Raw genomic sequence first — 22,249 nt, 5'->3', positions numbered from 1 at the left:
AGTACATGTGATGAGTCGTAAACATGTGAATGTTGCCTGGGGACCGAGGTGCTTTGAGGTTGGAAGTTGCGATACAACGACACGCCAGACCCTATTTAACTTCTCCCATCACATAACTATGCTCAGCGAATCACGAAGATCGGAAGCGAAGAGGGCCGCGAGATTTGACTGAACTTGTTTACAGTGTACACACTTCTCTACAACTTCGACTCCCCTCCCATCGCCTCCTCCCTCGAGATCACGGCCAACCTCCTCGGCCCATCCTTCTTGAAGTCTACCAACACACACTGCTCCACCACTCCTTTCCGTCCAGTCTTCGACGCTTCGAGCTCTGGCCCAGGTCGATTTAGCCCGAGCACTACCCTGCCATCCTCCCTCCGCTTACCATCTCGGCGCGGCTGGACAGAAGGCGAAATGCACTTCTCCGTCCACGGCGGATCGCCAGTCTTGACGAAGTCAGACAAGCGTTTCCGTCGAGCTTCGAGCTCATCTCGCGGTATGCTTTCCCGCGAGATCGAACCGTATGCTGTGGGACTTGAGAGATTGTCGAAGTGCTGAGCCACCTGGTGGAGGAGGAAGAATTGTGGCGGGAACAAGATTATGCGGCCTTCTTGGGCTAGGCGAAGCCAGGCTGATGCTGGCAACCATCTTGCATTGGTATGCTCGAGCCCACCATCGGTGGTAGGTACCGGAATGCGTACTTCCGCTTCATCGTCGTCCTGCGATGCGGCTTCTGATAGTGGCGTCGAGTTCAAGGTAGGTAGGAAGTACAAGTACATTTGTGTCGTGAAGCGCTTAGGCACATTCGTCGGCGTCACCCATCTCGTGAAAGGCACCAGTCCTTCTAGATCTGCCCGTCCACCTTTCTGTGACAGCCACTTGGTAAATGGTACTTTGTTGCCATGTACAAGCCGACGTCCCTCGTCTCGCTCGGCATCTGACACTTCCAGTAACCTGCCGAAGCCATTGTTGCGTGCGAGCAGGATCCCAGACTCCTCGAACGTCTCCCGAACAGCGGCCATACGGTAGACTTCGCTGTCTATATGTCGTTCCGGCGACTCAGGGGCAGCCGGTTCGCCATCGTGAAAGGTCGAGACGTTGCCACCGGGGAAGACGTGTGCTGACGGGAAGGATGAGGATTGCTTCACTCGTTGCAAGAGAAGGACTTGGTTGTTAGGTGAGACAAGTAGTACGCTGGCGCTTGGTCGCGGGATCGAGGGCTCCTTCTTCGCCATCGGATTGCCTCCGTTGGACTCGGTCTGGCCTCGTAGTGCTTCTGTTAATTGTTTATCTTCTTGCTTACTGAGTAAAGGTTGCGAAGTGGTGATAGATCGAATGGCTAAGCAGATTGGCAATGATGACAGACTCTTGAGTGTGTTTGCGCGAGATGTAATTCCATTCAGCATTGCAATGAGCGCATGAGCTGATGTAGTGAGTGGATCTGATCAGCCGAAGATGTCATACAATGTTGAATGTAGCCTGAGAAAGAGCCGAGGCAACGAGTTTTTGGGGAAGGCGCGTCTCCTGTCAGGTTCCCTCGCGAGCATTAACTTACCCCAACTACCACGTTTGAATCGTCGTCTCTGGCCGAGCGGCTGCTGCTGTCACTCTGGCCATACTGCGCACGACCTCGTACAAAGACTCCCAAGCGATTGTGAGCACCTGCCGGACAATCCGAATAGACTGGGCGAACCCTGCCACAAAGGAATTCGTATCCTCTGTGATTTTCGTGCCAGTTTGAAAGTATACTGTCTTCGCTACGATCTGAGATGACTTTACTTTTGAGCCGATACTATATGCTTGACACGTCGAACCACCCGGTGAATGTCTCGAGCCACCCCGGCGATGACTGGTTGACATGTTCGCACAGGATAGAGCATCTTGATGTCTATCGAAGAGCGCGCGAGTGCACATGTCTACCACCACAGCTTGGCCCCGTGTCCTAGGAGCTGCAGAACGATGACCATTACTCCCGCTCCTGCTCGCGGACTCCTGTCAGCGAATATATGCTGACTAGCTACTTTCGAGAAAACGACAATGCACCACCTAATATGTTCTGCCTCTGCTCACATTTCCTTCACTTCCATATCACTCGACATGTTGTACCGCTATCATGAAGTTCACCACGATAGCTTCTGCACTTATGCTGGCGCTGAGAGCCACGCCAACAAATGCGAGATACCAGAACTGCTCTGCCTCTCATCAAAAAAGCTTAGATACAGCGCTGGCAGACGGGATCAAAATTACAGACCTGGTGATCGCCGCACTCGAGAAGACAATCTGCTCCAGCGATACCAGTACGACAAAATACCCGAGCGAAGCCTGGGAACTGCCGTTGCAAGACTCAGAGTTCAAGGCTCTCAGGCCTGCGCATATTGCTGCCTTGATTGAACGGTGGTTTGGCGCAATGACGCTGCAGAGCACTTCGGATGGGCTTGACAACATGACCGCGCTGGTCGAGCAAAACAAGCATATCAACGAGCTGTTGCGAGAGGAGAACACGCTTTATGCCTGTGTCTCCCAAGCAGCATGCGGTGCTGACTTCAGGGATCTTTACGGCGGTGGCAGCGTGGCTGCCTACGTCGATACGAATTTCGATGCCGAGAAGGAGGTTTTCCATGTCGACAAGCAAGCTCCACGCATCATATTCTGCGAAGCCTTTTTCACCAAACTCGGAACCTGGCGAGGATTGAAGTCGCAGTGGTCAGGGCGATGGGAACGTGTCCGTCACGGCAGACTTACTACTGCAGCCGCAGTGATACACGAATCAGCGCATGTCATCGTCTCAGCAGGCCAAAAGATAGGTAAGCTGGACTCCTGAAAAGCCTACTCAGCTCTGCACATTACATGCTTACGCTGCTCTCAATAGTGCTGGACAATGCTCCATAGCGGGACAACACGACCTGGGGCCCGCACAACGCTTCCGCCTACGGTGCGGCGAATGCTTAGATCCTGGCAATCGAAGCTCCGAGCATCGCCCTCCATAACGCAGATAATTACGCCCTCTTCGCCATCGAGCTGGCTTTGGCATCTTTATTCGACGAATTGCCCGAGCCCGCGGCAATGGATCTGGCCAGGCTTCCGCTGCCTATTAGGCAGCGGCTCGCGAACCACACTTTGAATGAGACGTCGCTGACCCCGAAATACGTGGCGGATTTCTTGAAGTCTGGTATGAATGAAACGTGGAAGTCGGAAGTCGAGGGGCTGAATCGGGAAGACGATGATTTTCCTGTTAGTACTGTCGATGGAACATGCAGCACCAGCACTGAAGCTGAGTGTGTGACTGCTACCGTTTCGTCTTGACTAGGAGGACAGACACAGGTCTGTGCGGCGAAAGTTGTACAGTTGATTTCGTTTGACGTTGGCAACGTACCGGGAGCAGACGGACTGCTTCGTTGGCAGAACTTGGAGACGAATAATATCTCACGATACCTGTGTCGCTCATGTTGCGGTGTGATGGTCGTATTGTTGGACGCAGGAGGTTTCAACCGCGATTCACCACTTATTGGCCCCACGTGCTGCATTCTGCCCGGCTCGTGGCGAAAATCGCGTGCAGATCCGGCCGGGAGTTTGACAGACGGCTACGAATTTCTGATGTTCGTCTTCTCTGCAGTCTGCTACTTGTCGTATGCTTGCGAGGGTCGTGGGATTGACCTACGATGGATCGCAGTCTGACGTATTGCACGCCCTCTCTTCCCAGCTTATCAGCATCTCATGAGAGGACATGGCCGTGGAATGTGCAGCTGATAGGCAATTGATGAAGCCATGTCGGTGAAGCTCCCAGCAGAATACTAGCACGTAGATCCTCAATATGACTGCCGCCGCTAAGACCACAGCCGGCGGTGGCGTGCCTGTATCAGCAACATCGCCTCTCACAGACAAGAAGAAAGATTTGTTCTAGCAACGGAGAGAGGGTCGGAGATACTTTCGGCAAGAAATCTGCCAGGTACGAGAGATGGCACGGGCTGGAAATAGTATCCAGGGTGAACAGGCTAAGCTGAGAGTAGAATCTCTGGTTGAGAAGGCGGAAGTCTGCTGTTGGGGCTCTCCAGGGTTCATGCCGTAGCGGGGGGTGGTGCAGCTCTCTCTACAAAATCATTTGTGACCGCCGGTCTGCACTGTGTTTACGCTGTGCACTTCCCATCTTCTCATCCATTGACTCTTGTCAAACTCCTCACTTACATCCGTACGACTTCTCCCGGTCGTGGTGATCATCAGCAGACGACTTACCTTGTGCCTGCCACGTTTCTGGCACGCCATTGACCCCACTTCCAATGTGAGTTCTTGAATCGAACTTTCTCCTGCTCTCAACATCTTCTGACTAGTTTACAGCAATTCCGATACACCCACCACACACACCGCTGCCACAGACGACATCATGGCTAGCACAGCAAAGAGCGCGGTGCCGTCGCACTTGAAATCCGGTGCCAATGGCGCCGAGGGCGAGAAGCACCACGCAAAGTCCCAATCACATGTGGTGAGTCCATTTCTCTTCCTCTGGGCATACTGGACAGATGTTGCGAGCATGGAGGTCACCAGCAAGGTCTGAAAGGTATCTATGGAAGGGATGTCTTTGTTCTTCCAGAGCCGGACTGGCGTATCAGGCAAGGACAACCCGAAAATCGTGCCAAGACACCAGATGGCTCCAAAAAGTCTTCGCATGCCTGCACACTGGCGGAGCTTTGATAGGATCCACCAGCTGTAGCTTGTCTGTCTTCTGACTAAGAGCGGCCGCTGGCTGCTGATATTTGACCAGCCGTCCGACCGCATGTGTCCCTGACTGGGCAATGGCAGGATATCACGATCTGCGAGGCATTGGCCCTACGCTAGGCGTCTGGCCTGCACCAACAGAGGACAGCCCGCCGGCAGAGATACGTCACCCAAGAACATCAGCTTACACAAAGTTACAGGCGTTCGAAAACACCTCCACATCCGTCGCCGCCTCCCAGATGCGCAATGCCCTCAACAACCTCTCAGACTCTGTCAAGGACCCACAAGAGAAGAAGCGTTTCGAGACTGAGATGGACAACTTCTTTGCTCTCTTCCGTCGCTACTTGAACGACAAGGCCAAAGGCAACGAGATCGACTGGAGCAAGATCGCACCACCAAAGCCAGAGCAGGTCGTCGACTACAACAGCCTTGGCAACACCGAGTCTGTCGACTTCCTCAGCAAGCTCGCTGTGCTCAAGCTCAACGGCGGTCTTGGTACATCCATGGGCTGTGTCGGTCCCAAGTCCGTCATTGAAGTTCGTGACGGCATGTCCTTCCTCGATCTTTCCGTCCGCCAGATCGAGTTCCTCAACCGCACATACGATGTCAACGTCCCCATGGTGCTCATGAACTCGTTCAACACCGACAAAGACACCGCAAACATCATCAAGAAGTACGAGGGCCACAACATCGACATCATGACCTTCAACCAGTCCCGCTTCCCACGTGTCCTCAAGGACTCTCTCCTCCCAGCACCCAAGAGCTCCGAATCCCAGATCTCCGACTGGTACCCTCCGGGCCACGGTGACGTCTTCGAGTCCCTCTACAACTCCGGCATCCTCGACAAACTGCTCGACCGCGGCATCGAAATCCTCTTCCTCTCCAACGCCGACAACCTCGGCGCCGTCGTCGACCTCAACATTCTGCAGCACATGGTCGAGACAAGAGCAGAGTACATCATGGAGTTGACAGACAAGACCAAGGCCGACGTCAAGGGTGGCACAATCATCGACTACGAAGGCCAAGCCCGTCTCCTCGAAATCGCTCAGGTGCCCAAGCAGTACGTCAACGAATTTAAGTCGATTAAGAAATTCAAGTACTTCAACACCAACAACATCTGGATGAACCTCCGCGCCGTCAAGCGCGTGGTGGAGCAGAACGAGTTGGCGATGGAAATCATCCCCAACGGCAAGAGCATCCCCGCAGACAAGAAGGGCGAGGCGGACATCTCCGTCATTCAGCTCGAGACTGCGGTCGGTGCGGCTATCAAGCACTTCCACAACGCCCACGGCGTCAACGTCCCGCGCAGGCGTTTCTTGCCCGTCAAGACTTGCTCGGATCTCATGCTCGTCAAGTCGGACCTCTACACCCTCAAGCACGGCCAGCTCATGATGGATCCCAGCCGTTTCGGCCCGGCTCCTCTGATCAAGCTCGGCAGTGACTTCAAGAAGGTCTCGCAGTTCCAGGGCCGGATTCCTTCGATCCCGAAGATTTTGGAGCTCGATCATCTCACTATTACTGGTGCGGTTAACCTTGGCCGTGGGGTCGTGCTTAAGGGGACGGTGATTATTGTGGCTACGGAGGGGAGCACGATTGATGTCCCGCCGGGTTCCATCCTGGAGAATGTGGTTGTGCAGGGGAGTTTGAGGTTGTTGGAGCATTAGATGCTCTTGGCCGAGAGGTTAGAGGTCGGAAGTCCTCTCTGTGTGTGCGTGTGTGTGTGTGGGCATCAGCTGAACAGAGAAAGCGATGAGGAATTGAACATAGATATATGCGAGTTTTTGCGGCTCACTGGCTGGGCTGGTGTGGTCTGTATCAAAGGTAGAGCATGGAAATGAATAATGGTCCTCGAATATGAGCAGACTTTCCCTCCTCACGTGCCACTCATCTTGCTCATCTCTCATCTCTTTCTATCAAAGCTGACCAAAGCCGTACGCAGCTATGTTTCTCTTCTCTCCAGCGTGTAGGTTCGCATCTCAGATAGAGCAAGTGGGAACATAAGCGGTCTCTGAGTCCCTTCGAGCAATGCGGCAAGTAAGCTAGATACCTGGAATCGCTCGCGCATACGTCTTTGCCTCGCGCCCCCGGACTGAACATCACCGATCCTCCCGGTTCATTACTCAAGCGTACGGCCTGATAACCTGCATTACTGGTACTTCTGACGTCTGCTGCAATGCAGAAGTGATTGGAGGGCCAAGCGTCCGTCGTGATACCTCTACAGCAGGTGCGTCGGCGAAGGCGATTGCTCGCGGTTTCGCAAGATGGAGTCGTATCTGACTCCCAGGAAAACTGCTACCGAGCAGTTGCGTTTGTAGTTCTTTGACTGTGTGGTCGGCTAGTGATTCTAGGGTTTCGAAGGCTGTGTGTTGGATTATCTATGGATCGTTAGCACGAAAGGCATGGACGAAACTTTGGGGGAAGTAGGTGATGATGGTAAACTGACCTGTACCACTTTCCCCTCCAGCTCGAAGAATGAATTCATGCCCTCAGTCTGCAGTGAACTTGTACTGAGAGTCATGTTCGCCACCACAGGCTGTCTGGCACTCCGTTCGATCGCATTCACACCCACGAGCGTCATGATCTTGACGTCTTTGATGCTGAAGAGATTCGTTTCCTCCTGCTGTTTTCCAAGCTTGTCGCATGTCATCGTCCGCAGTAGTGTTGCCCCTTCGCCATGCATACTCGCCTTCGGCATCTCCACCTCGATCTCACTCCGGGCTAGGATAAAGCGTCCGGATTCTTTGCGGCCCATGGACGTGATGACATCGTGTACGGCTGTCAAAAGCTGTGAGAGTGTTTGGTCCTGTTGTGATGCTGCTCGGATCTTCTTGGCTAGGATGCCGTAGTGGATTGTGGATTCATCGAGCTCGTCTAGACTTGCGGCTGATGTGAAGGTATTCTTCAATTCTAATTTGATGTTCAGGAGGACTGGCTGGTCCTTGAATTTTGACCAGATATCAGGTGCGATCACGCCGTGGGGAAGCTGAAGGTGGCGGATTGAGATGGCGTCTTGATCTTCGTGGAGCTCCATATCGTGAACTTCAGATTTGACTCTTCCTTGTTGGTGGGTCAAAGGACATTCGAGCAGTCTATTTGGCTTCCAGCGTTGTGAGCATGGTGAAGAGGTTGATGAAATTGTGCCTGCCTTTTAACGTGAAGTTTGAAATTTGTTACGCACGGACAATATGTGGGATCATGAAACGATGCAAAGACGTTCTGGGCAAATGTGTTCATGATAGGCTTTGAGAACAACACTCCTTGATGCCATTCTATCGGTCATGATAATAGGCGATTTTGCTGCTAGTCTATGGCATTCTGATGTTGAAAGCAGGAAACGCTTACGCTATGCAATGCAACCAACCCTTTATCCTGCACCATCTATGCGGACTCGAGATATCCTCAGTATGGCGACACACCTAGAACACCCAAGTCGGGTGCCATGCCGGATTGAGCTGTCAAATACAGCTGCCAAAGCCATTACTGCGACTCCACTCCATAAATGCCCCCGAAACTACTTTCCACTCTTGGTCAGCAGACTTGTATGATCGTCGTTCGCATCGGCCACTGGCTCTTCCTCGTTCTGTTGCTTGTTGGGTATCAAGATTGGCAGTTGGCCAGCGGCTTCGGCACCTCCCTCCAGACCCTCCTCTCGTAGTCGATCGTCTTCATCATCCACCACCTCCCCATCGGCCTCGTGCTCTTCGCTTGCAAACCCTTTGCCCTCGACTAGCCAAAAGACCGGAATGGCTCCCAACACCGCAAACGTAGCCATGACCCACCATGCCGCAACAATATACCCCCGCTTCACCCCAAGAGTAAACACGCCGCCTATTACAGCCGGACCTATAGCACGTCCAATCGCTGATGTCGTAGTCACGGCACCGTTGAGTGTTCCCAAAACCCGCAAGCTGGAAGCCGAGTTCGTGATCATGATCGAGCTGCATGGGAATGCGAAGATCGCACATATGGCCTTGAGCTCCATGATAACGAAGCAGACGCCGATCTGCCACCTTTGATTGGGCAGTAGAGCCGTGAAAGGCATGAGGAAGTAAACAAACGGAAAGAAGCAATTGACGCACTTCAGGCAGTAAAGTACTCCCAAGCGTCTGGCGATCATTGGGTAGAAGAAGATCTGGACGACCACGCTGACGACTCCATAGACTGCTGAGATGGCTCCTATCTGTGTATGAGTAAGTCCAAAGCCTCCAGCAAATCGCAGAAATGGGCTGTCCGTGCTCGGCTTGGTGATGTAAGGCGAGTCAGACTGTAAGGAGGGATACGACATGTAGACTGGCAGGAGCTGATCGTACGCCATATTGTGAAGCGCGAGCAAAGCGTAGGAGAGGATGTTGTATATTGACTGCTTCGTCAAGATCTCTTTAATCGACGGAGCTGCTTGCTTGGGAAGCTTTGGCTGTTGCTCTGGCAGGTCTTTGCTACGTTGAACATCGTCCAGGAATGGTTCATCTTCTGGTTGTCGTTGTGAGGCCCTTCTCAGTCCAAGGACTTGCTCTGCTTTTACGACATGTGACCTGGCCAGGCTCTTCAGCTTATCGCCCAGTCTCAAGCCGTAGTCTCGCTTGTTTTTCAACGTCTCCAGAGTTTCTTCCAAGAAGAGCACGCCCACTGTGATGCCAAAGGTGAAGAACCCAGCACAGATGAGATTGGGAAGTGCATACGGGTATCGCTGGAGAAAGTTTGGATGCTCAATCTTCTCGCCGGGCTGCACATTGAGTGGATTAGCAAGTGCGCCGCCAAGTGCAGGACCTGCAATGGCTCCAAAAGTCCAAATGAGTGGCATGATCTAGATGTGGTCAGCTTCCAAACACGTCTCCACTTACACTTGAGGGCAGTCGCACCGAAAATGCTCGAGGCTGAAGCTCCCTGAAAGGCACCATCTCCGCAACAGTCGTACGTATTATGCCAACATCGCCATTAGCTGCACCCTGGAGAGCTCGTGCAAGGATAGCCATCCATAGTGTCCTGCTGAAGCCCCAGAGTAGAGTGGCGAGCATTGTGGCTTCGAGACCTATCAAAATGGCGATCTTTCGCCCGTAGATGTCGGAGCTGAGGGGAAGTTAGTAGAGATATGAGGTACGAATGCAAGCAACCTAGATGTTCGTGCTCGGACTGTGCTGTGAAAGCACGTAGGAGATGTCTCCACGTACTGTCGTACAATCAGCGGAGTTTCTCGCCTTTAGATTCATGACAGGCGTACCAAGCGACCAAAAGGTATGGCCATGGTAGCTTGGCTCACACTGAACACAGCCGCTGCGATGCCTGCCCATTTACCTATGTCGTCCTGAGGTACACCCAGATACCCGATCATCTCTGGCAAGTACGGAAACAGCGATGTGCTCGCCAATGGCTCTGCGAAGCGACATAATGCTGTTACTTTTGTCAGCCCATGCACATTACAAACCTTCGATCTTCTTAGTTGGTCGTACACAGAATTGTAAGCTGCTGGACAGGCAGCTTACGCTCACGCCTGCCACTTTTCGCTGGCATAATGCTGGTCTCGCAGCACACAAAGTGCAGTGAGAAGTGCAGCGAAAGAGCAGTTGAGAGTGAGGCACATATGCATCGTGACGGTGTTAGGTTGAGAAAGTAGACAGCTGAGTCACAGGCGAAGAGAGACTCCGCGTTGGGGAGACGCTGAACGCCAATCAAAAGTGTCTCCACTCTCGAGCCAGCCAATTCAGCCGGGTGTACGAGGAAAGTAGACACCGCATGTACCATTTCAAGTGGGAAATGGACTGGCAAAAGTAAGGCATGGTGCATCATACAGAAGTATGAACGCAAGCTGTTGTCTCTCGAGCACCCTAACACAGGCTAAGGAACGATCAATGCACAAAGAACGGCTAGGCGGCTTAATCTTGCTTGATCTCGTCGTCCAAATGTCCTCCGTTCTCCGTCCCTCGCACACTCTCCGGCATGCCAGACTCCAAATCTTGCCCATGTAGGACGGTAGTCTCATGCTTATCACCATGATGGTGAATGCGCTCCAACATATCTGCTGCCCTCATCTCGGTCGTACGCGATGGCACGAGACCTGAGACGTCGTCATAAAAGCTATATGCCTCCTCTCCGTGAATAGCATCGTCGCCGATCAACAGCTCTTCCTCGGTCATGCGCAGTGGAATGCGGCAGACGTACTTGATGAAACACATGATCAGAGACGTCCAGACGAGGTTCCAGCCGATGATGAAGAGGGCGCCGACGATTTGGAGCCAGACTTGCTTGCCTCTGCCCATAATTGCACCACCGTCTGTCGTTAGGCCAAAGGCGTAGGAGCCGGTTTGGGTGGCGAAGAGACCAGTCAGGAAGCCACCGAGGGTACCTGCCACCATGTGCGTATGTGTGATGCCGAGGGCATCATCGACATGATGGGTGAAGAGGCTCCATTTCTTGCCAGCAATGTTCATGCTAATCCAGGGGATGATGCCGGTGCAGATACCAATGATGATGGCTCCCCAGCCAGCGACGAAACCAGCAGCAGGAGTGATACCGACTAGGCCTGTGATCATGCCGTTGATGGCACCAATGATGCTGGGCTTCTTGTAGAAGATGATGTCCATACATGTCCAGGTAAGCATGGAGACAGCAGTGCACAAATTCGTGTGAAGGACCGCAACACCGGCGTCTGGCGAAGCGGCGTAAGGATCACCACCATTGAAGCTGGCAGGCTAGTTAGCAAGAGCACGCTGGTCCGAACTTGTCGTGTGACATACCCGTTCCAGCCGATCCACAAAATACCTGCTCCAACCATCGCGAGCAAGATATTGTTGGGCTGAAAGTTCTCGCGGTCTTGCTTGAGTCTTGGACCAATCCACCACGCACCCACAAAACCTGCTGTGCCAGAGGACAAGTGAATCACGTAGCCACCTGAGTAGTCCATGACACCCATCTGAAAGAGGAAGCCGCCACCTGGAAGATTGTTAGCTCGTGCTCGTGACTGAATTGACTCTGAAGCGTGTGTTCTCACCCCACAAGCTGTAGGCGCCAATGCAGTAGCTGAAGGTAAGCCAGAGCGGCACGAAAAGCATCCAGGCTCGGAAGCTCATGCGCGCCAAGTACGCGCCCGCGATGAGAGCGAGAGTGATAGCAGCGAAGACAAACTGGAAGTAGATCATCGTGGCCTTCGGAAAGTTCTGCGAGACGTTGGCGCTGGGCAGCGTGGACTGTACGATCACCTCGTCCATCGTAAGGACAGGTCCTGGCCTTCCGGCGAAAGGCAGCATGTATTGGCCGAAGCCGATTTTGTATGCCCAGATGACCCAGCATATGAGGACGCTAGCGAAGGCGTAGAATACCATGAACATGCTGTTGATGGCCCACTTCTTCTTGACCAGACCGGCGTAGAGTACACATAGTCCGGGCACTGATTGGAGCGCGACGAGAGATGCAGCTGTCAGTTGCCAGGCATTGTTGCCAGTGTCGAGCCAGGCTGGAGTCTCCAGCGCCGCCAGCTGATCCGCGGACATTGTTGTATGTTGTAGGAGGGTTGATCTGCCACAAGCAAGGCGGAGCTCCGATCTATATGGCCCGCAGCTTGCGAGATGCAAACAAAGAAGAGCGCGGGTGCCGTTTAATAATGTGTTGCACAAGAGCACCCGAAGCTCGAATCCTCCGCCTGCAGCTGACGAGTGAAGCAAACGAAAGGTGCGACAGGGGCTGTGCTGGACGAGGGAAGATGTCTATTTCTACTTTACCATTGCAACGGACAAGGGAGCTTCTCGTCTTCGCTTCCAACAATGCACGACACTCGCTTCTTCCTGCAGGTCGAGACCGCTTGGGTGGGTCAGTCCATCTTCACTTCGCCTTCTGCCCATGTGGTCGCATGGCACACGATATGGAGATATCGCCATCTGACCAATCGCGATGCCGGATCTATGGTATCTTCACGGCGATTAGAGGATGGTGATGTTAATCAGAATTAAGCTCACTGCCTCGAGGTCTGAACAAGGCCAAGTCTATTGCTTAGCGAGAGCAGGTGCTCCGAGCTTTGCGGTGGGATGTTGGTGTTTAGCCAACAGGGATGGGTTTCCTTATCAGTTGCATGATGCGGCTGGTATCCCTGTTGCAGCCGATGCGGCCTTCCGATTTGACAGGTTTGCTGTTTCGCAGAGAACGTGGGTGGCTGGACGAAGGTAAGGATGATTTGAATATGGTGAGACCCTCTCACTATGCTATACCATATTACGGCAAGTACGAGCTGAGCAGCGCGTCCTTGTTCAGTGTCGAACTGTGACAGTCGGCGATGGTTGAGCTGTTGTGCCACCCGACTTGGAGCAAGTAGCAGCACCAGAGACGCCGATGAGCGACCTCCGAGCCAAGCTTTCTCTCCACGCGATGCTAGCGAAGACAAGCAATCCACGACCCACATAGTAACGGCTTGACTTTTGCAAATATGCCGCGTATCAGATATGCATTTCCTAAAGGCTTGATAGCAGATGATTAAAAGCCATTGACAGAAAGTAGAGGCGCCCACGAGAATGCTAGATATGTTGCTTATCGCGTGGCTGCTGACGAAAAAGCTAATCGGCGACCGCATACACAATGTAATGGTAACAAATCTCTGGGACGGCGATCGCGGCGCGCTAAGCGTTGCTATCTATCACACATCTGGGTACGGAGTTACGCAGTGCTACAAGTACTGCAGTGCGATGGTCGCTGCGGCAGCATGGTGTACGGATTGCTGGTTAGTATGCATACTCCAATACGTACTTCTGTGAACGCCTAATCCCTCTTCTCACCCACCTTGCCCAACTTTCGCAACCCTACGCCTCCAATACCTGTAGCCAAGATCATCATAGCAAACAATGTCCAAAAGCTAGCCCGATATCCCTTCATGATCGCTGGCACAGACTCCTCACTACCATTCTCCTTCGTGACCGCAGTAGAGATCACACTCAGTACCGTCAGCCCAATAGACGTCCCAATCTGCGCAACAGTATTGAACACGGCACCGGCCAACCCTTGTGTCTGGGGTGGGAATGACGCAGATACTATGATGAGTCCTACTGTGAAGAGGACGTCGCCACTGACGGGCGCAAGGATCTGAGCGGGAAAGGCGTCGTACCAGTAGGGCCACTTGGGGTTGATGATGGCCATTAGTAGAGGCGCAATGGCGGCCAAGGCGGCAGAGGCTAAGACCGCGACCATAGCGGGGACTTTGTTGATGATGAGGCCTGTGATCAGCTCTATGGCGACGCCGCAAAGGAGGTTGGGGAGGAGACGGAGGGAGGCCCCTAGAGCCGATGTAAATTGGACTTTTTGGAAGCTTTTGAATGCTACTCTCAGTAAAGGTGGGAAGCATCGGAATGAGGTGAGATCACTCACAAAAGACTGGAGAAGAGCTCAATGCTGTTCTGCACACCGTACACTAGAAGTACCATGAGGCAGATACTTGTGAAAGCCGAATTCTTCCAGATGCTGTTTGGGATCAAAGCGGGCTTGTTTCGCTTCTCTTGCCTGTTCATCCAGAAAGCGAAGGCGGGCGCCAAGGCGACGCTGAATACGAGTAAGATGATATTGCTGGCGCGACGTATGTTGTCTATTTCTGAGGAGAGCATACTGTTTGTGGTTAGCAGGTGTCATCAGGTAAGTCGGCTTTACTCACGCTAAGACAAATGAGAATAGAGCTATAGAGGTACAAGCTATGCCAGCGCCTACCCAGTCAACATCTTGCACTAGCCGTTGCAAGGTTGACTTCTGTGAAAGCGTAGGAGCAGCGGGTGGAGGCGAAGGTAGAGCCCAGATAGCCATGACAAACAGAAGAAAGCTCAGCCCGCCTCCAATGTAGAATCCAGACCTCCACCCGAGTGTATCCACAAAGACACCTCCGAGAACCAGCCCGACCGAGAAGCCAAGTGGTTGCGATAAACCAAGACATGCAAAACCCAGATTCCTTGGTTTGCCATCGGCCACGGAAGTCGAGACGATGGATATACTAGTCGGCACCGTCATGGCGTTAGCGATACCTTGCATGGCTCGAAAGAGCACGAGCTGGATCCCTGTCTGCGCAAGACCACATCCCAAGATGAAAGCGCCCATTAGTAGACATCCTGCCAGATTCATGCCCCGAGGACCGAGCACATCCGCTACCGCGCCTGCGATCAAAACGCAAGAGCCGCTGGTCAAGGACAAGACGGATGTCGGCCAGACGAGAAGACTGTCCATTAGTAGTAGATCGGCAGCGATCGCGGGCAGGGCTACAGTTATCATGCCGTTGGAGATGGAATTCAGGAAGTTCACGCCGGAGAGAGTCGTGATTACTATGATTGAACGGTTGGCAGACAGGGTAGTGGCCGGAAGTGGAGGTAGTGGAGCGGTTTCAGATCTGCTCGAAGAGGAGAGCGAGGGCCTGCTCGCGACATGTTGGGCATGTTCTGAGAGGCGAATTGTGTCTAGCTCGATTTCTATTGTTGTTGTTTGAGTAGCCATGATGTCGAGTATTAGGAGCTAGATCCTTAGGTCGTAGCAATAGTCATAGGTGTTCAGGAACATCCACACGGGTTGTGCTGAAATGGAGATGCTTGCTCTCATGATATCAATTGACATGTGAGTCATGCCTTCTCTTGTCAATGGCAGCTTTTCACGCCCTAGATGTACTCGAGACAAGCGCGGCCGCATGCGGCCGCGCAGAGCGCTAGCGTAGCAGTGGTCCATCTCCATCTCCCACTGACGATAGGTTTATTTGCCATCTTCATCCTTCACAACTTATGGCGAGGAACCTGAGGCCGGGTTTTGAGCTGATGTCTGGGAGAGCTACACGAAGAAATCGGCTATGCAGAGTGGATGGCACATGTTCCAACATTTGAGGCCGCAGAGCCTTGCGGCTCGATCGTCGTGCTCCGCCACGTCCTTCGTAACAGCTACGGGAAGCTATTCATTTATAGCAGGAAGTATACTTCAGTACATAATCATCTCAACTCTTGACGGACACGTTGACCTCGCTCTCGAATTACTTCGCTCGTCGATGCGCCCATAACGATGGAGACATTAAGCAACACACTCACGGTATGCTCGATTTGGCTGTGGTTACAAGCCTGATGACTACTGTACAACGACTAACGTGGCCAGAACATTTTCGTTCTCGCAGCACTTCTGACTGATTATCTCGTACTGTTCGACTTCTGGATCTTGACTCCACCCAGTTCCCCTACGGGACCACCTACACCTCAGCGGAAACGATGGCTAGCTGGCCTCAAGACCACCGTCTGCTACGCTATCACACAGCCTCTATGGTCCTGGGCTGTCGCGGCATCTTCTGCGGACGGAGTCTTCTGGATATTGATGGCCTCTTACGCAGCTCTTCTGTCTGGTTCGGGAGCACTAGCTATCTTCAGTGCCGGTGTCGAATTTATTGTGAAGGAGCATAATGAGAATTGCTTGATCCTCCAAGACAACAAAGTCGAAGACAGTACGCCCGGATCGGTTCCAAAGCTCGAGACGGCTGCTGAGCCTGGTCAGCCAAGGATCGAGAGTGGCGAAATTGACAGCTCAGAAGCTGAGAAGGCGACACTGTCTTCACGAGCTCAGCAGCAACGAAAGCCTTGTACTCGACATACCCTGCCATCATCATACTACCTCGCCATTTTGCTCCCTACCCTGACAGCGGCAGCCGCGGACAGCGCTCTACTGTTCTTCGCCCGCTTCCTCACAAGCAAGAACAGCATGGACTGGATCCAAGAATCTGCCGTAGGCTGGAAAATCTTCACGAGCGTTGCGGCTTTCAGCTACGCGGGCTCGAAAGTCATGAATTGGATGGCGGCTTCTTTCGCCAATCGCGGCCGTACCCCTGGCAGGACTCAATCCTGGAGGGTCTGGGTCGCATTTGGGGCAGAGAAAGCTATGCTGCTCTTGATACTATTCATGCTCAGGAGCACTTTGCGTGTTCTCCTCGGGCAGAAAGTATTCCTTGGTTTCACTTGGAACGCGAACAATTTGTCGCTCCGGCTCATCGGTCCTCTGCTGAATCATGGAGACGTTCTACAGCCGGCGGCAACCAAGAAGATACTTGGTATCAACTGGTATGCCTTGCCGCGTTGGACAACATGGCTGACGAACGGGATAGTGGCCGTGGGTCAGGTATGGTGGATTATCAGTGGGCCGATGAGACGAAATAGAGCAGTACGGGAAGAGAACTTTACGGTCACAGAAGGATAGTGAGTGCTGTTATCAGGCGTTCTACTTCGAGCAGACTGGAGGAAGATGGTAGACTTGCGGACGTGCAGCCAACACAGCCATACGAGAGGACTACAGGACTAGTTTTACACTGTCAGCAGATCTACTTCGCATCCAGCATCAGGTGCTCAAAGAATCAGCACTCTCAGCATTAAGAGGATCAGAAGCTGTAAAGCTGCAGCAGAGTGCAAATTACGTTATGTAGGCCAACAGCTCAGGCTACAATGTGCATGCTCACGTCGTTCTTGGCCGCCGATGATTGACCCAACTTCTGAAAACAGGCATTGATACCACCGGATGATGAACGAAAGGACTCTCCCACTGGAGGCTATCCTACATGTGCTACAGTAGATTAGATGGACGATCAGGACAACTGCATCTTCGCACTCATGACATCCTCCGGCCATGCCAACGCGCCCATAATACGTAAGAGCCAGGTGCAATCATTCCTGCCACCCTGCACGTCGCAGCAGCGTGAATTGACCTACAAGCACTTAGCTCCACAACAAGGGAAAGCTTCTCTGACACTTACACCAATGAGGTACCATTAGCGGCCCACAACCGTTCAGATCCTGCATGCCACCGTTCCAGCGTTGATGGAAACGATCACGGCCCTGCCACGGTGACGGGACACTCGAAGTCCTCCCAGCCCATACCAGGATCCCGCTTGACCTGCTCAGCACGATATCGCTCGAAGACGACCTTGAAAGCCTGCGGTCCCAATTTGCCGTACTCGTCCGCTGTCGCAGTGACGCCGTCTGGCCCTGCGAGCTTGGATTTGATGGTAGAGAGACGTTTGTCAATATATTTTTTCGAGTGGCTGCAGCACGGCCTTGGAGAGCTTCTTGTCATTGTCCGCGAACTTGAAAGCGACGCCGCCTGTGGCTGTACGACGAGATTTGCCGAAAGAAGCGGAGGCGGGATCGCAATCCATGGTGAAGGCCGCGAGGGCGGTGTTGGCATCGCTACCGACTGTGAACAGGGGGTGTTGGCTCTGGTCCGGCTTGGCGTAGAGGAGATCGATGCCGAGGCTTGAGACTAGAGGGAGTGGTTGCCAAGCATTGGTTGAAAGCTGGAGAGGTGTCGTTGCTGAGACGACGTAGGCTGGCTCCTCTCCTGTCCAGGCCGGAGGGTGGATGATAACGATGCAGGTGGGTCCTCCACCTAGCATTTGACTGAGTTGGGCTGGAGATGGGTTTGTGGTTGGTGCCATTGTTCCTGTGCGGATGTTGCTGGTTTGCGTTCGAGCATGAAAAGGGTGTGAGGGTGGTTTGGTTGACGATGGTGTTCAGACTGGCATGAAGAAAAGTTTGGGCGATGGAGATCGGATGTAGGAACATAAGGGCGGCGGGTTGGAAGACACGTCAACGCCAACAGCTGGCAGCGGTTATAGTACCATGCAACAGCCCGGAGTATGCGCAGACAGTGCCGCGGGTACCTGCAGCTTCGATGTCCCTCCAAAGGCAGCTCCAGCACCGGTTTTCCAGAAGCGAGGCGTGCTGGCCAGGAGTGCGCAGATCTTCTCACCACTGTACCCGGAGATGGACTGGTCAGGCCACACATCACCCCCAGCACCGGAGTCTACATGGGTGAAGGAGGAAGCAGCATCAGAGAGGTGTTGTCTGTCTTGCAATCGGAATCGTTAGTTGTGTTATCAAGCACAGAAAGGCTATGGATACCTGCAGCTTGACGTTGCTGGAGCTTACGACCTGTCACAATTTGGCTGGAGCATAATGCCGATCCCAACCGTCTCTACAGCACCCGAAGCTCTGGTCCAGGCAGACGGATGGGCTCACGGACGCAAACGTCGACCAAATGTGGCACTGTTGCGATGGCTGCATGACTTCGGGCACCTGCAGCACAGCCGGCATTCTCTCTTCCCATCTGCAGGATTCGCGACTTGTCGCAAACGGCAACCGAAATCACAGGAGCAGGGGCGTGCCGGCCTGCTGCAACGTGTTGCTCGCACACCAGAGCTCTGCTGCTGCCTGCCTGGCGGTAAAGGGTTGTCCACGCCTGGACAGTAGCGTGATCGCTGGATCCGCCTGGAGGCCTTCCGCGATGATTCAGGAGATAGCTGCGAGGAGGATAGCCATTTCGAGGAACTTGGAAGAGATCTGCCATCCTCCTGGTACTGATGCTTATACACCCGTCTGTCCGCACATCGCATATAGCATGCGAGTGCCTGCGAGTGCTACGACCTTGGGTTTTCCTTCGATGGGCAAAGCTCGCTGCTTGGCGTCCCTTGGCGCCGTTTCGTGCGTGGCGCGCTTCCATTCTGGTGTCATAGTCAGTGACCCGCATGCTCACAGACAGCCCGCTCACTAACTTGTCTCGTTTCGATACTCCTGTGGTGGCCAGATCTGGATTGATGCAACGACGAGCGCGGTCTCGAGTGAGCTGTGGACAGAGTCCGATGGCATCGTTGTCCCATGATGGAGCAAAGGACTCGAGTTCGTGAGGTCCTCGGACCCAAGGCACTGCCGTTAGCGTGGAAGCAAGTCTACACAATGCCACCCACTACTACTATATTTTATGTCTCGAGGGAATGCATCATGCGGTCCTGCGGGAGATAAGACCCACGCAACATCCGCTCTTGACCGAAGTAGCGAATTAGCCTCCTCATCACCTCATTAACCCCCCATCATCGCTCTGATGGTGCGTTTGATCAGCCCACATCACCTAGAGTATTAGTAGTAGCAGCATCATCAAATACCACCGACAATGGTATTGCTTGATATGGCAGGTGCATAAAAGATAGAAAGCGATACAATACAATACAATACAGAACAATCCGATCGCCAAGCCATACATGCTTGAAGGCGGCCAGGGGAACCTTTTTGTTTGTGTCCATCATACTTACAACAGAGAGCGAAGAGATGCACCCCCCACCCACCAGACTCCACCTTTCCCTCTGTCCTTCACCATTGTCCCCAGCAGCCACGGAGAGAGTGCAAGCTCAGCTGATGCCATGTAGCCGATGTACGCTCCCCCGCTAAGATCACACCGCCCTTGTCTCGGAAGAACCCATCATTTCATCCCAAAACCATCAACTTCCCACGACATCTACTTCCCTCCCTCCCCCTTCCCAGCACCACCACCAAACCACCCAAGCGCCCCTTGCTTCATATCCCGCATCCCACTCTCCATCTGCCGTCTAATCTCCTCCTCTTCTTCCTTCAACCATTCCGCCCCATGTTCCCTAATCTGCGTCTCAATCGCCTCATACTGCCTCTGCCCCTGCTCCCGAATCTGATCGGATAACATTTTCCCTTTGGCGAAACCCTCGCTTACTGTCTGCCCGTCCGCAAGAACCATCCCGCCGCCCATTCCAGGGGTGGATTTGACGCCTAGAGCGCCCGCGAGGCTGCCGAGGGAGAGTTTCGGCCGCCGGGATTGTTCCGAGGCGTATTGCGCGTTGAAGAGGCGGCGGGCTTCGGCCTCTCGCGCCGCGAATTCCTGGTGGATTTCTTTGCCTTCGAAGGATTTCAAGACTGGTCTGACATCTTCGGTTCCCATGGCCGCGAGATTCTCCAGGAAGGGGATCAATCTCACCAAATCCCCGGCTCGAGGATCACCTTTATCGCCCGTCCATTTCGGGAGGATGATGGCGTTTTCGGGTTGGTTGGCCACGTGGCCTTTTACCGTATCGAGGATCAATGTCTTGCTGAGCGGACGATTGAGGTAGGAGAGGTCTTTGATGTACTGGCCATTCTCGTATTTCGTCGCTTCCCTACCCAAAGGCCACATGATGAAGTGGAAGGGATCCAATTTCTTGATAATCGGGTCGGCGATACTGATCGGGGCGGAAGTGAAGAGCACGAGCTCGTAGTATTGCGACAAGTAAAGGATGAAGTAATCGATTCCCGGCCGTTTCGCAGTCCGGTATCCATGTTCCCGATCCCAGGTGTTGTGGATCAACAAATCCTCCAGACTCAAAACAAGGGTGTAGGGTTGCCGCTGCGCCTCCGGGATTTCGGGGAGGAGTTTCGGGAAGGTCGGTTCGGTGTAATAGCCCATCTGACTTCCCATTCGTGCTCGCAGACGCGCATACATTTTGCCTGGAGCCCAGCCAGTTATCTCATCTGGTGGCAGGCCGGTGGGGACTTCTTCTCGCGCGTTGAAGGGGCGGGCGAGGTAGAATGTTCCGGTTACTATGCTGGCGAGGATGCCCGCATACAACCAATTGGCCATTTGAGCGCGGCGGCGATCGAGGGAGGTTTCGTAGGCGGAGCGGTCGTAGGAGCGGTTGGATTCACCGTCTTGTCTGCGGTCCTTGGGGGTGGTGGAGCTTGGGTCCATGCCGTCGGTTTGTTTGCTGGGTCGTTCTTCCCTTGTTTGGTCCTGAGTCTTCTGACCAAATTCGATGTCGAAGGTGCTGGGGATGCCTTGTCGTAGATCTGGTAGAGGTCCTGTCGCGAAGGGTTCTGGTTCAGTGGGGGCGGAGGCTTCGGGTGGTGGAGGGGTGTTTTCGGCTTGGGCTTGCGCATCTTGTACGCGACCTCTTAGGCTTCCCGTCGCTGGCTCGTCGGCGTCTAGTCGTTGTGCTTGTGGCTCGATGGGTGTAGGGTCAGGCTCGAGGGGTGCTTGACGGATGGTAGCATCAAGCGCTGGTCGTGTGCCATTAACTGAGGTCTTCGCGCGCCTCGCATCTTCTGCTCTATTCGCCGCGTTGGCTGCGCTTGGCATTGCTGCTCCGCCCATCTTGATCCCATCTGCGGGTTTCCATGTCTGATCTTTAGGAAGTGTTGTGCCAGGACTTGTTTGTCGTGCTCGAGCGGTTGCGCTGGGAGGAGCTGGTCGTGATGGAGGAGGAGGGCGGGCTCCGGGTCGTGATGATGCTGGTGGAGGTGGCGGCGGTCTTCGTGGTCGGTCGGCGTAGGCGCGTATTCGGGTTGCACTGGCTGTTAATGCTGTACGGGTGATGTGAAGGGGTGTGGTGGTGGTGGTGGTGGTGGTGGTGGAGGAGGGTCGGATGGCCCTGAGGGCTGCTCGTTGGAGCATTGCTGTGGTTGTCGTCTATTGTGCTGCCGGAGTATGGTTCTTCACGCCTTCATCTTGTCTCTGTCGAAGAGGCAGACGATGATATATACCAGTACGAGATAATCGTTCCTCTCCATCACCGAGCTTCACCTCCGACGCCCGCAGAAGTTAAAGTGGCATCAAGTCGGCGATGATTGGCTGAATGAACAGCCCACTATATCACCACGTATATGATTGCAAATCGATATCGTACTACTTACAGCCTCAAACCAGCTTTCCCACCAGGCCAATCATACAAAGCTGGATTTAGGATATGATATGATCTGACATGATCCACTTATGACTGTTACGCATCAATGATCAAACG

The 22,249-nt window shown here is 53.5% G+C and overlaps 11 protein-coding genes across 11 annotated transcripts; 3 read left to right on the top strand and 8 right to left on the bottom strand.

The window, feature by feature from the left end:
- Positions 1-197: 197 nt before the first annotated feature.
- Positions 198-1,406, bottom strand: LTS14_006565 (uncharacterized protein; the record flags this gene model as incomplete). Its single annotated transcript, XM_064839261.1, has 1 exon — positions 198-1,406. One exon carries the CDS (start codon positions 1,404-1,406, stop codon positions 198-200), a length of 1,209 nt encoding a protein of 402 aa, XP_064693003.1.
- A 707-nt stretch (positions 1,407-2,113) lies between these two features.
- On the top strand, positions 2,114-3,303 carry LTS14_006564 (uncharacterized protein; the record flags this gene model as incomplete). The annotated part of the gene is made up of 2 exons (XM_064839260.1): positions 2,114-2,804; positions 2,993-3,303. 2 exons carry the CDS (start codon positions 2,114-2,116, stop codon positions 3,301-3,303), a joined length of 1,002 nt encoding a protein of 333 aa, XP_064693002.1.
- Positions 3,304-4,378: 1,075 nt separating this feature from the next.
- On the top strand, positions 4,379-6,374 carry UGP1 (UTP-glucose-1-phosphate uridylyltransferase; the record flags this gene model as incomplete). The annotated part of the gene is made up of 2 exons (XM_064839259.1): positions 4,379-4,477; positions 4,911-6,374. 2 exons carry the CDS (start codon positions 4,379-4,381, stop codon positions 6,372-6,374), a joined length of 1,563 nt encoding a protein of 520 aa, XP_064693001.1.
- A 456-nt stretch (positions 6,375-6,830) lies between these two features.
- LTS14_006562 (uncharacterized protein) lies at positions 6,831-7,741 on the bottom strand (the record flags this gene model as incomplete). Its single annotated transcript, XM_064839258.1, has 2 exons — positions 6,831-7,085; positions 7,154-7,741. 2 exons carry the CDS (start codon positions 7,739-7,741, stop codon positions 6,831-6,833), a joined length of 843 nt encoding a protein of 280 aa, XP_064693000.1.
- A 480-nt stretch (positions 7,742-8,221) lies between these two features.
- LTS14_006561 (uncharacterized protein) lies at positions 8,222-9,725 on the bottom strand (the record flags this gene model as incomplete). Its single annotated transcript, XM_064839257.1, has 2 exons — positions 8,222-9,514; positions 9,552-9,725. 2 exons carry the CDS (start codon positions 9,723-9,725, stop codon positions 8,222-8,224), a joined length of 1,467 nt encoding a protein of 488 aa, XP_064692999.1.
- Positions 9,726-10,580: 855 nt separating this feature from the next.
- Positions 10,581-12,194, bottom strand: LTS14_006560 (uncharacterized protein; the record flags this gene model as incomplete). Its single annotated transcript, XM_064839256.1, has 3 exons — positions 10,581-11,388; positions 11,442-11,637; positions 11,696-12,194. 3 exons carry the CDS (start codon positions 12,192-12,194, stop codon positions 10,581-10,583), a joined length of 1,503 nt encoding a protein of 500 aa, XP_064692998.1.
- A 1,255-nt stretch (positions 12,195-13,449) lies between these two features.
- On the bottom strand, positions 13,450-14,700 carry LTS14_006559 (uncharacterized protein; the record flags this gene model as incomplete). Its single annotated transcript, XM_064839255.1, has 3 exons — positions 13,450-13,993; positions 14,053-14,286; positions 14,333-14,700. 3 exons carry the CDS (start codon positions 14,698-14,700, stop codon positions 13,450-13,452), a joined length of 1,146 nt encoding a protein of 381 aa, XP_064692997.1.
- Positions 14,701-15,705: 1,005 nt separating this feature from the next.
- Positions 15,706-16,881, top strand: LTS14_006558 (uncharacterized protein; the record flags this gene model as incomplete). Its single annotated transcript, XM_064839254.1, has 2 exons — positions 15,706-15,732; positions 15,796-16,881. The coding sequence occupies 2 exons, from the start codon at positions 15,706-15,708 to the stop codon at positions 16,879-16,881; spliced, it is 1,113 nt and encodes a 370-aa protein (XP_064692996.1).
- A 624-nt stretch (positions 16,882-17,505) lies between these two features.
- LTS14_006557 (uncharacterized protein) lies at positions 17,506-18,070 on the bottom strand (the record flags this gene model as incomplete). The annotated part of the gene is made up of 2 exons (XM_064839253.1): positions 17,506-17,719; positions 17,763-18,070. The coding sequence occupies 2 exons, from the start codon at positions 18,068-18,070 to the stop codon at positions 17,506-17,508; spliced, it is 522 nt and encodes a 173-aa protein (XP_064692995.1).
- Positions 18,071-19,040: 970 nt separating this feature from the next.
- On the bottom strand, positions 19,041-19,322 carry LTS14_006556 (uncharacterized protein; the record flags this gene model as incomplete). The annotated part of the gene is made up of 2 exons (XM_064839252.1): positions 19,041-19,177; positions 19,229-19,322. 2 exons carry the CDS (start codon positions 19,320-19,322, stop codon positions 19,041-19,043), a joined length of 231 nt encoding a protein of 76 aa, XP_064692994.1.
- Positions 19,323-19,965: 643 nt separating this feature from the next.
- On the bottom strand, positions 19,966-21,903 carry TIM50 (mitochondrial inner membrane protein required for protein import; the record flags this gene model as incomplete). The annotated part of the gene is made up of 1 exon (XM_064839251.1): positions 19,966-21,903. The coding sequence occupies one exon, from the start codon at positions 21,901-21,903 to the stop codon at positions 19,966-19,968; it is 1,938 nt and encodes a 645-aa protein (XP_064692993.1).
- Between the last annotated feature and the right edge of the window lie 346 nt (positions 21,904-22,249).

Source organism: Recurvomyces mirabilis (genome assembly GCF_035927965.1).
Source record: "Recurvomyces mirabilis strain CCFEE 5264 chromosome Unknown scaffold_17, whole genome shotgun sequence".
NCBI lineage: Eukaryota > Fungi > Ascomycota > Dothideomycetes > Mycosphaerellales > Teratosphaeriaceae > Recurvomyces > Recurvomyces mirabilis.
This window is presented reverse-complemented; position numbering and strand designations above follow the sequence as displayed.